Source organism: Eulemur rufifrons, chromosome 6, assembly GCF_041146395.1.
Source record: "Eulemur rufifrons isolate Redbay chromosome 6, OSU_ERuf_1, whole genome shotgun sequence".
In the NCBI taxonomy this organism is placed as follows: Eukaryota; Metazoa; Chordata; class Mammalia; order Primates; family Lemuridae; genus Eulemur; species Eulemur rufifrons.
In genome coordinates, this window is record NC_090988.1 from 69,587,258 (window position 1) to 69,599,893 (window position 12,636).

At 48.0% G+C, this 12,636-nt stretch overlaps 1 protein-coding gene across 3 annotated transcripts in view; it reads left to right on the forward strand.

Moving 5' to 3' along the window:
- The first annotated feature begins 6,542 nt into the window (after window positions 1-6,542).
- Window positions 6,543-12,636, forward strand: part of NELL1 (neural EGFL like 1) — a 720,354-nt gene continuing 714,260 nt past the window's right edge. For 2 of the 3 annotated variants that reach the window (XM_069469705.1, XM_069469706.1), the window contains exon 1: window positions 6,543-6,771. In XM_069469705.1, coding sequence (XP_069325806.1) covers window positions 6,717-6,771 — 55 coding nt within the window. In that variant the 5' untranslated portion in view covers window positions 6,543-6,716. The remainder of the gene's footprint in view (window positions 6,772-12,636) is intronic. The other variant, XM_069469704.1, reaches the window with a different exon arrangement.

Sequence of the window (12,636 nt, forward strand, 5' to 3'; positions counted from 1 at the left end):
AGGTTGTACAAATTTGATCTTGGCTCTGATTCACTAGCTGAAAAGAGGAGAGCCCGGGTAAGCACAGGCCATGACAGTCTTGAAGTGCAGCCCTTCTCTTTTCTTGCCTTCCTGTGAGTGTTTCTTATTTCTATGGACAGTGCCTTAGGGTGAGGGTAGGAAGGACAGTGAACTTGTGCTAGGCCAGTACATGTGTTTTACAAAGTTGCTATGCTGGGAGGGAGTGTGCCGCTGAGTTTCTGTTCTTTCCTTCCTCAGTGACATCTCTGACTTTAGCCAGGCTTGCTGCCACCCAGCCAAAACATGGCATTTCCTGGTTCCCTTTCAGCTAGGTTTGGTAGATTGACCTGGCTCCATTCCTCTATCCCACCCTAAATCATACCCTTGCTCTATCTTTATCGTGGGTGGGTTGTACTTCTTGCCCTTGACTTTGGGCTTGGCCATGCATCTGTGCTTTGGGCCACTAGCATGTGAGCAGAAGTGGCAGTGTGCCTATTTTGAGTCTAGACCTTAAGAGGCCTCACCTATTTCCACTGGTTCTTTGGTGCCTCTTTGGGCCATGAGACGAACAGGTCCTGGCTAGCCCATTAACCCAAGAACGATGAAAGGCACATGTGACAGAGTCACTCAACTGAAACACAGACTTGTAATGAGAAGTAAAATCAACCCAGCCACTACAGCCTAAAGCAGAATTGCCTGTCTGAGGCCAGCCTGGATGAGCTGAACCCCAGCCAACCTGCAGATACATGCTTAGTGTTGTATGCCACTGAAATGTTGTTGTTTGTTATGCAGTAATAGATAATAGATACATAAGGAGTGCCCATGTGACTAGGTTCTGCCTAAATATAAGTGGAAGTGGTATGTGGGACTCCTAGGCATGCTCTTTCCTTTCTCTTCATTCTTTTCCACATTTTGCTGTCTGGAACGTGGATGTAATGGCTGGAGTACCAGCAGCTGCATTGAACCATGAGGATAAGAACTACATTCTAGGGATGATAGAAAAGGGATCTGGAAAGAGCCTCTGGGGCCCTGAGGACTTCACAGAGCTACCAAATTAACCCTGGACTGTCCAACTTTAGAATTCTTGTACTTACAAGAGTATTAAACACCTCAGTTATTTAAGTTACTATCATTTGGGAGTTTTCCTGTTATATGAAGCCTGATAGAATCCTTACTAACACAGGGAGTAAAATGAACTGGGATGACTAGAAGGAGATCCAGGGAACCACTGGAAAATGTGGGAGAGTTTAATGTCGCTGGGCAAGGAGAATTACTTTTGGACTGTGACTCTGGAAAGTAGTCTAAAAGCACTGGAAATGACCATTTCTATTTCACGTAAATGAGCAAGGCCAGTGAGTGTCGTGAATTAGTGGGAGAGGTTTCTGCCTAAAGTAACTGGAGCAGATTCTCTCTGCTCAAAAAGATCTCTCTCATTCCACTGCATCATCCTGGGACCTATAACTCCTCCAACAGGCAAATATTCTTGGGTTGACAAGTCTGCTCATGGAAGCTATACTTTAATGAGGAATGTTCTATTTTTCCTAACTCAGTGTAAGTTGAAAAGGATGCTTTCCTCCTAATTTTCCTGCAGAGTGATGGTAACAGCACAGAGCATGTAGGACTTCTGATATGAATAAAGGATCATTTTAAGGCCCGGAAAAGAAAGCCTGGGAATGCTTTGTGGGCAGTCTAGGGTCCCTGGATGATAGAAGGAGTCTTATGGAAGAAAGTTTGAAAGTTGGTCAAGGGGATTTTCTCTTCCCTGCACTTTTGGTTTCCAGGGTGAGGGATTTTTCTTAAACACTCCTGGCCTTTTATCCCATTCCCTGCTCTCCCAATCCCTTGTGGAACAGGTGCTAGCCATTGCTCCTCATTTCTCAGTGAGGTCTGTCTCGCCATCTTTCTTCATCCAGATCAGCTGGGCAGGTGGCTGTGGCCCAGCTTGTCCCAGGTGGAGGTCCCTGCTGGAGCGAGGGCAGGTGGCCAGTCTATTTTGGCTTTTACGTAAAGCTATGCTCTTCCAGCATTAATAAAGGTGATGCTTTCGCCTACTGCTGACTCACTTGTCTTATTTCTCAATTGGTTTAGAACTCAGGCAGGGAATTAGGCTGCTATGTGTTGTCTTCCTACAAAACCTCAACAAGGAGACTGACTCTGCAGGCTTTGTCCCAGGAGAAGCAGTATAGCTTAATAATTTAGTGCACAGACTCTGCAGTCACTCTGGTTTTGAAGCTTTACTCAGCCACTTACTTGGCCAATGGTTCAGTTTCCATATCTATAAAATAGGTATAATAACCCTACCTACCTAATTGGGTTGTTTTGAAGAATAAATGAGTTAATTCTTAGAAAGCACTTAGAGTAGTAACCTGCACATAGTTATACTTAATAACATAGCCAACACCATTCTGGCCGGGCTGGAGTGAGGCTAGGTCTCCCTGAGGATAATGGGCCTGATTCTTTTCTTGTCTATTGGGATGGACAACATGTGCTTACATTAACACTTAATAAAACCTGGATACTTGCACACCTTGGTTCTTGACATCAGAAACTTGAAACTCAGCCAAGATTATTGATGCTATGGATTAGAATGGTTTCATTTACCTACATGTCTATAGATTCTTTTACCTATTTTCCTATAGATAGATCTATATCCAGCTTTGTTCTAAAAAATGTTCAAATCTATAAGACAGAAGGATGATAGTTCATTTAGCAAAATGTGGGTCCCTCTAATTTGCATGCCATTGAAGTTGATTGTGGTAATTAGAATAGACAACATAGTTTTCATATAGACTTTATATATTCATATAGAAGCAGAAGTTCATGCATCAATATGTTCATTCAACCTCTCCTTATAAATCCACATGCATTTCAGGAAATGAAAATATCCACCCAGTCAGGCTCGCACAGTTGCAGAGAGTAGTGGAGCTGTTAGGAAACTGGGAGTTTCTGTACTTTTCTAGGCTCTGCCAGCAAATTGGCACTTGTGTCAGTTTCCTACCGCTGCCATAACAAAGCACTGCAAACTGGAAGAATTAAAGCAACACAAATTTCGTCTCTCACCATTCTGGAGATTGCAGGTCTGAACTCAAGGGTTGGCAGGGCCACGTTCCCTCTGAAGCTTCTAGGGGAGGATCTTTCCTTGCCTCTCCCAGCTTCTGGGAGCCCCATTCACTCCTTGCTTTGCAGCTTGTCTTAGTCCCTTTCTGTTGCTTATAACAGAATACTTGAGACTGAGTAATTTATAAACAAAAGAAATTTATTTATTACAGTTATGGAGGCTGAACAGTCCCAGGTCAAGGGGCTGAATCTGGTAAGAGCCTTTTTGCTGGTGGGGACTCTGAAGAATCCCAAGTTGGTGCAGAGTATCATGTGGCCAAGCGGCTGAGCAAGCTAACTTGCTTGCTCAGGTCTCTCTTCTTTGTACAAAGTCACCAGTTCCACTCCCACGATAATCCATTCATCCATTATCTTGTTAATTCATGAAGAGAGTAATCCATGCCTGAGGGCAGAGCGCTCATGAACCAATCATCTCTTAAGGGGCCCACCTCTCCATTGTGCCACACTGTATATCTTCTTTGGAGAAATGTCTATCAAATCCTTTGCCCATTTTTAAATTATCTTGTATTATTTATTTATAATTATATTATTTTTGTTGTCTTGTATTATTTAGTTATAATAGATTTCTTAGTAGATAGAAGTCCCAATCAGATGTGTCTTACAAAAATTGTTTCCCATTCTCTGGGTAGCCTTTTTACTTTTTTGATGATATTCTTTAAAACATAAATATTTTTAATTTTGATGGTGTGGCCACAGAACAGTAAAGATGCCTAATAGATAGTTGGGCATGTAAGTCTGTATGCAGTTCAAAACAGAAGCTGGGGCTGGAGATACACATTTGAGAGTCATCTATGTAATAGATATTATTGAAATCCAAGAGGTGGGATGAGCACAAAAGGGAGTAGGTGTGTTTAGAAGAGAAGTCTTAGAACTGAACCCTGGGGCGCTCCAACATTCAGAGGTCAGGAAGAAAAGGCAGAGGGATGATCAAAGGAAGCTACTGGCTCCGGAGAATCTATGGATGTAGGTCATCCTGAAGGGCAAGGTGGACTTGGGTATGGTGTTGGGTGAGCCAAGTCTTGTTGTTGCCTCCACCGTACACAGTTCTCATTGCCATATCCCATCATCAAGCATGTACACAGCCATGTGTCCATTATCACTGCAGAAATTTGCTGGGCCCATTCTATGAAGATTACCTTAGCCTAACAGGCCCACACACTCAAAATCCCCACTTAAGGAATGCAGTTATAGGAGGAGATTGAAGTACTTAGATATCTAGGAAAGATTTATGACCTTGTTGAGATTAACTCTTGTTACTGTTAATGGATGTTATGCTGCAAAGCTATGACAGAACATATGTCTTGCTTTATTTTTTAATGGAACAAGCTAAAAGTCCCATCTCACAGGACCAGCTAATTACCCAGAGACTTTAAAGATAGAGAGCTCTAGAGATCTTACCCAGACCACCTTTTCCCCTTGCTGGGGTCACTGCGACTTTTAAGGATTCTGGGATTTCTGAGATCAATCAAAGGGCCTTGGAAACAATAGTCCAAAGCCACTCAAGGCTGCTGCTGCTACTGCTACTGAGCGGTACTTAAAGACTGTGAGGCTAGAGAGGATACAGCTCTCATAACACAACATGGTGTACAGTGTCCTTGTCCACTAGGCCCAATTAGACTTGGGAAATCCTATTTTCTGCCACGTGTGTGAATTTAATGTTAGCTTTAAATGCAACATGCTCCAGGAGGAAGGAAAAAGCCCTGACTCTGTAATGAAAATACAGAGTCAAGGCAGACAGATGCCCTTTGGGCCTGAGTTGAAGCTTCAGTTGAGCCTTGCATCAGTTTACCTCTTAATCTTTCAGTTCAACTTCTGGGTTGCACAGTTCTCTTCTTGAGCTGGAATTTGCCTGCTTGTTCATTTCCTTTTTCATCTGCCAAAGGACAACACTGTAAAGGCCCAAGTGGGACAGTGGCTTGCATACAGAAATATCCAGAAAAATAGGGCAGAGACTGGAAGAGCTTGTAGGTAAAATCTTGTCTCTTAATAAGCTGTACTGCTAATTTGGTGACCTTCCCTGGGGCTCCTGGGGGTCAAAGCTGCATAGGGGTTAAGGATATGGGAAGTGAGAGGGAGTGCAAGAAGTGAGAAAGGCAGGTCCTTATTGGTGAAGAGGATGCTGAAACATTGGAATTGGTTTCCCGGAAGTGAGGGAGAGCTGTTTCCAGAAGTTCCCTTCATCTCTTCTGGGATCCCTGTTGTGAGTATCAAAGGGGTGGTGGTGGTGGTGGGGGGGGGCTTAGAGAGAGTGGACAGGGTGAGCAAGCTGGGGGGGGGGGGCTTTAAATTAAGTGGGGCTCATTTGGTATAAATCAGAGGTTCTGTCATTTCTGATTCCGTGACTCTACATTTCAGTTATAAATAACATTCCTGGATGTTAGAGGGACAAATAGGAAGTGGGACAGAGGTCTCAAACCTGGGAGATTTCCACAGGCAAGATCAGTCTGGAAAGGGTCACAGAGAGGGTGGAGGACCCCTCCTCTTCTTGCCCACTAGTGGAAAACAGAGCCCAGCTTTTCTCTCTAGAGAATGGTGCTGGGAGTTGCGGAGGGTGGGGGCTGGGGGTGGAGGTCCCGAGGAACTGCTGGAGAGCCTGGAATGTGACTATGAAAGAACAGTGTGCTTTTGACAAAACCATCAAGAAAGTCACCCAAAAAAAGAAAAAAAAAAAAGATGTTTAGGAATTACCCCTAAGTGGCAGCATTTGCCCTGTAGAATGAGGTTTGCAAGTAGATTACCCAAACCCCAACTGTAGCTCGCTCCGGCGAGAACCTCTCTTCCTGGACCCAAAAAAGAGTGTGCCCAGTCTTAGGGGTTCAGCAGGAGAGGGGAGACAGAAGGTACAGGTGGTGAGCGGGGACTCAGCCATCATGCCCCTCAGGTCCCTCTCCACCCCTCCGCAGCCAGTTGCCAGAGCGAATCCCGAGTAATTGTTTTCCGAGGAGAGGCCGTGCGCGCTCGGTGGCGCCGCCTCGGTCTCGCTTTCCCAGAGGAAAAAACCCACCCGGGAGGACTCGGCGGCTTTTCGACTCCGCGGGGATGAACTGTGGCAACTTGGGCAGCCCCCACCGCGGCGCCGAGGCAGAGACGGCAACAGCGGCTAAGGCGGCTCGGCAGGGCTGGAGCGCGTGAAGACGTGGGGGCGCCTCGAGCCTCCAGCTCCTCCCTTTCGCCCGCGGGTCCCGGGACTCCGACTCCGGTGTTCCAGGTGGTAGCGGCTGCCGCACCTGCAGCCTCGGTCCTCGCAGCTCCGAGGGCGAAGGAGGCGAACTGAATCGGCCCCCAGCGCGGAGCAACCTGCCGGAGTGGCGGAGCCCCGCGATCTGGCCCCAGCTCGGAGTCGAGCGCAGCCGCAGCGGGGGCCGGGGCCCGAGTCGGGCGCTGCCGCCGCTCGCGGTGGGGGGCGGGCTGGGGGCGGGGCGGCCGGGGCTGCCTTCCTGGGCGCGATCCCCGAGCGCAGCACCCGGCGCAGCCGAGCCACCTCCCCCGCCGCCCGCTAGCAAGTTTGGCGGCTCTGAGCCCGGCGCGCCTCGGCATCCAGGCTTATTTGTTTCCACCTGGCTTCGGTGCACCCTGCTTGGCGGGGACCCTCGGGAGCGATGCCGATGGATGTGATTTTAGTTGTGTGGTTCTGTGTGTGCACCGCCAGGACAGGTAAGCACAGCTGGGAGGTTGGAGGGATCGGGGAAAGCAGGGAGCCCCGTTGCCTTGCCTAGAGCCCACACCGGCGTGGGGAGACCTGGAGCTGAGCTCTGCCCTGGTCTGGGGAAGGGCAGTATCGTGCATTGCTCCTTTGGATCTCTCTGCCCTGCACGGAGTGAAAGGGTGAGAAGCGGGACTCACATGCTAGATGTCCCCATGAGTGCCCCTTCCCGGGGGACGCGGCCTCAGGGACGCAGGAGTGAGGGGCGCGGCCGAGCGGGCGCACCCTCTTGCTGGTAATAACCAGCTTCCAGGTCCCAGGGAGTCGAAACCCGCAGCAGGGCGGGCCTGCGAGCCCACGTCTCGGAACTTGAAAGGTGCGGTGGAAGCCGCCCTCCCCGACTCCCGCTGGGCCGGGAAGGGGTAGCCGCGGGAGTCGCATCGCAGAGGGAGCGCTTCCGGCCGGCGGGCGCGGCTTGGGCTCCGGAGGGCGCGGCGCGGCGTGGCGCGGGGAGAGGGCTGCGGGAGAACCCCGGGATCCCGCGATCTCTTGTTGTCCCTTCCTGACTCTCCCCAGGAGAACTCCAGGAGTATTCTCCCCCGCCCGCTCCCCGCCCCCAGGGGCTGGGAGAACAATTATTGTGGTGGTGGGGAGGATTGGAACAGTGGAGACAATCTGGGGAGATTTTCTTAAGCTCCAAATCAATTTCCCCTTGCTATAATCGCAGGCTTCGGGGCGGGAGGGGGAGCAAGGATAACGCATAATTGTCTGAAGTCTCCGCTTCGTTCTGCCTCCGGAGACGCAGTTGTGAGGACTCTAAGAGCATCTTCTTCCTTCTGCTTCCACCGGCTCCCCTGCCCCCCAGTCCCCTGCAGTTCGGACACTGGCTTGCAGCTGCCTTCTTCTAGGGGCCAGTAGTAGATGCAGGGAGACTGGGGTGAGGTGGGGTGGGGTGGGGTAGGAAATTGGAAAAAATAAGGCTTGCCGATTGCTATTGCCGGGAGTGTTGGAGGTTTTCAATCCTTCGCCAGCCATCCTCGGTACGCGCTGCCGACTTTGCACCCCAGAATTTATGTGTGGTCATTCCCTCCTCCTTTAGCGGCTCTCCTTTACAATCCTCATTTCCCTTCTCTAGAGACATAGCCTCCTCCCCAGACCAGGGAGCAAGTTTATCTGGAGAGGGCTGGGGAGGGGCGCCGGTCCTTGGTTGGCTCAAAAGTTCCCTCTGCTTGCGCCCAGGCGCCCCTCTTTGGCAGTTAGCCCGCGTGAGGATCCAAGAGTTGGGCGACCGGGAGCTTGCAGCTGGCCCTTTCCATGTCCCCAGGACTGAGCCGGCAGCGGCTTTCCTCTGCTTAACCCAAGAGCGTAGCGTATGGATTTCTCCAGGGACAAAAGAAACCTTCATTCCATTTCTTATCTCCATCTGAGCTTCCCAGGCTGCGGAGACGCCAAGGCTCAGACTAGCCGAGAATACTTGCTTCTTGAGTTCAGGTTCATTGGGATGGGTTAGTCTTTTAAGACCGAGAACACGCTGGAAAGAATGCGCCCCAGGAAGATCAGGTCAGGCGATTCTAGTGCAGAGTGGGCTACCCGCCCTGAGGATGGAGAATCTGGTGCTGTTGGGCGTCTTACAAGGGAACAGAAAACGGGGAGAAACTAGACCGGGAGGAGGCAGCCCTTCGGTCAGTTCGCATCCTCAAGTGCATATCACCATCGAATATGCCTAAATCCTTTTTTTCTCATTACTCCTTTGAAAAGTTGCCCAAAGTGCCTTTATCCAGAAATGGAACGTGTTTCCAGGGCTCATTGCTTGTGGTGGAGATCATCAAGAACACCGTCGTTTCCCCCTTTCCACCCCGAATTTCCATTAAATCTTGTAAAAATTGGTTGTAGGGGAAGATGCATTCATATATTTATTCATTCAACAAACAGTTGAGGGTCTCGCTGGGTGCCAGGATTACTCATGCAAGAAAATGACTTGGTCCTTGACTTCTGGGCACTTCCTGCTTAGCCGAGAATCTAGACAGAAACTGGAAAACATTCTTATTTTACAGATTGATGGGGGAGGAGAGGTAGGAGTATACGTTGGTATGAAGGAAATACAGAGGAGGGACGGTGTGAATTAATTCCAGGGAGGGGTGGTGGTCAGAGAAAGCTTTACTTGGGAGGTGACATTTGAGAGTTGTGCATTGAAGGCTTTGTAGGAAGTTTTCCAGGTGGACAAAGTGGGAAAGCATTCCAGGCAGAGGGAACAGCTTGTGCAAAGGCAGGGAAGCCTGGAAGGATCTGGCCCATTGGTTGTGGCTGTTGCCTAGGGAGCTTGGCTTTTCAGTGCCACTTGGCACTACTTGAACGCTAGAGACCACACATTTCTTCTACAAAGATTATCAGAATAATCAGAGAGACAGGGGTGGAGGGGAAATTATCTCCCAATTTGTACACTTAAAATTTCTGGTAGCTTGAGTGGGAATAAGCTGTAGTTTTCTGGGGGCAGTGCCTTTGATTTTGCCCAGGAATCACCCTTTCCACTTCATACATTCATCTTCTTCTTAGGTAACAAAGGCTGGCTGGTTGATTCGTTTATCGGGATCCAAACAAGCCACTTGGAAAGTTTCTCTTTGTCAAGTGGGACAATTGTTGTCTGGGCTGTTAACAGTCTTAGATGAAATAAACATGTGGTTCACTGAGTGAGCTGCTCAGATATCACTGCCTTGTAATGGAAATGAATAGATGATATCAGGCACATTTTAATTAAAGCAAGACTGCAGTGCAGAAACAGTTACATATGAAAAGATCGAATGATAAGTGTCATAAGGAAGCTGCTTAAATTGCTCCTTGTTCAGAGAATTTGTTTTAGAGTGCACAGCGGAGTCAAGATAGGAGGTGCTCTTCTCTAGTTCTTGTTATTTCTGGTTGCAAAATAATTCTGGGATTTCCAGGTATATCACTAATAATGAAAACTTAGAAGGCTGCAATAATAGCAGCGATAAGACACTATACTCATGAGTTTTCTCCAATGTCTTGGAAGTATGAATAATATAAAGCTCAGTGATTGTTATCCCTCCCATTGCATTCCAGTTTGTTTTGGTCACCAGGGTAAGGGGTGAAGGGAGCAGCTGTAATTTCAAAGCCCCTAAGGCACCCAGTGAATGCCTTTTGCTGCCACCTGCTGGAAAGGAGAGATTTTCTTTTTTAAGCAATTCCCAGGCAGTTGGTTAATTATGAATTGAATAATGGAGCTGTGGAGATGAGCCCCCAGCCTCCAGAGATCATGTAAAATGTCGACCAGCTTAGAACAGGTATAGGGCACATTCTTCAAAAAAACTGCTTTTGGAGTATTAAGAAACTCTGTAGGAGCCCAGGGGCCCAAATCTGATTAAGTGGTTGTTAAATCTTGTGGTTAAATGAGGTCTTGGAGCATCTTTCTAGCATCATTTTACTCTGCGTGAACCAGAGGAAAACAGCTTCCACCGTGGACAATGAGCCAGATTAGATTTGAAGTGAGCCAGGCCCAGGAGCATTTGCTTGGGAGCCTCGGGCCAGACCTGGAAGGTGGATGAGTAGGCTTTGGGCCCGAGCACTCTCTGGACGAGGCCAGCGGGGGCTGCCAGCAGCAGCAGCAGCAGCCCGGCAGGTATCCTGGTTAGGGTGGAGGTCTGGATCCCAGAGTCAGGCCTCAAGTGCCTCTGTGACATTGATATGCTGCCTTCCAGGTTTTTAAAATATTTCCTCCCCAGGAACTTTTTATCTTGCTTAATTCTAATTCCCAGCTCCAGCCATTTGTAGAGCCATTATGCCCAAAGTAGAAAACTTTAATAGAGTTTCCTAGGAAAAGGGCAGGAGCTCCATGCTTGGACAAGAAACAGAAACATTAAAATAATTTTTTTTTTTTTTTTTATGGAACCAATACTCTCACACTACATAGGGTTCAGGAGAGGCCATGTAAATGCTGCCTTATTAATAGGTTTTCTGATTCCCTAGGCTGTGTGCAAAGTGCTGTCCTTTACACATCCTGCTATTGGCACAAGGCATTTTCCTCCTGAAGGGGACCAATTAAAGGGAGAGAAGAAAACCGTATCCAGAAGCCTAATTGATTTCTTTTCTCTTGTTCAGTTTTTATGGGGTGTTTTCACAATAAGAGCAATACAGTTATTGTAAAGCCAGAGAAGCTCCTTCACTTGCAAGTTGTGGGCAGGGGGTGGAGGAGTGAATATAGATTTAATATACGGTCTATGGCCATACCACCCTGAACGCGCCCGATCTCGTCTGATCTCAGAAGCTAAGCAGGGTCGGGCCTGGTTAGTACTTGGATGGGAGATTTAATATATGGATTTCACAAACAAACCCATTATGAGAGGCTCTTCAAGGTCAATTAGGTATGGAGAAGGAATGGGAGGAAGGGGGCTGTCACCTTTTGTATGATTTTAGTGGCGTTGGGAACCAGGGAGCTGGAATGGCCTGGAGAACTAGTCTTATCAAAGACAGATGGAGCAAACTCCAGCTGGGCACCAACTCAGCCAGACTGAGCTCTTGGAGTGTTCATAGAGTTACTGCTGACACCTCACAAGTCTGGGAGGCAAGTCTTATCATTCCCATTTTATGAATGAGGAAACTGAGGCTCTGAGAAGTGAAGTGAATTTTCCAAGGGCACAGAATTAGTAGGGGGAAGAGACAGATGAAACTGGCTCTTAATTTAGTGTCATTTCCACAATGCTTTCTGGATTGAGTGTGCTGTGTTCTGATTTAGGGGTGGGGATCCAAGGACACCACTGGGGTGTTCTGCCAGTTCTATAGTTTGTTTGGGTGCTTTTTAGGCTGGTCCAATTGCAGGGCCCCTGGTCTGGGAGATTTGAGCATCTTAAGGATAACTATCCTAGAAGGTCTTTAGTTCCTGCATCAGTTAATATTGCCACAATAATGCTGCGTAATAAACAACCCAAAACTCAGTGGCTTGAAGCAATAATCATTTATTTTGGTTCACATGTCTGTAGGTTGGTCTGGCGGTTGGTTCATCTAGGCCAGGTTTAAGCTTGGTTCCAAACTCAGGTAGGGTGCCTGCTCCACATGTCTCAGTCTCCTAGGGCCAGTGGGTCAGCAGGGCCATGTTCTTCTCATTGTGATGCAGAAGTGCAAGAGAACAAACCCTACCATACAAGCACATTCAAGCCTCTGCTTGTGTAATGTCACTAACATCCCACTGGCCAAAACAAGTTACATGGATGAACTCAAAGTCAAGAGATGGGGTTTACTCCGATTCAGGTGGAAGGAGCTGCAAAGCCACACAGCAAAGGCTGTAGATGGAGGAGGGATAAACATTTGAGGCCAATAATTCAGTTAACCACAGTCCCTTTAGAAAGTTTCCTTGGCCTTCATGCTATTCTGTCCTCTCATGAATACTGTTCTGAAATCATTGTACCCAAAGCAATAATCATGTACTCCATCATTAGGTAATTAATCAGTTCCTAAATTCAGAGCCTGCCATATGTCCACCCTGTGCACGGCACTGATGCTACAGGGATGCTTCCTTCCTTTTGCGTCCGGCCAAGGGCACATTCCCCAGGCCACTTTCCAAATTTCTGGCCTGAGAAAGACCAAGGTAGTGGTCCTCTGAGATTTAATTTCTGCCTTATAGATGTAGAACACTATAGATCAAACTGAAATATTAGTTCCTTGCCTGTCTTTCCAAGGTGATCACAGAACTGCTAGCTTACTTGGAGAAAAACATCACCAGTTTCAACAACAAGCTCATGGTGCTGGGGCTTGGAGTAATAGAAGCTCGTCTAGCTCAGCTTTTCTTTGCACAGAGTCGGCACTTGATCAGTCTTTGTGAAGTGAATTTGGGTGTGGGATGAGCAGTATCAGGCCGGTAGGCTGGA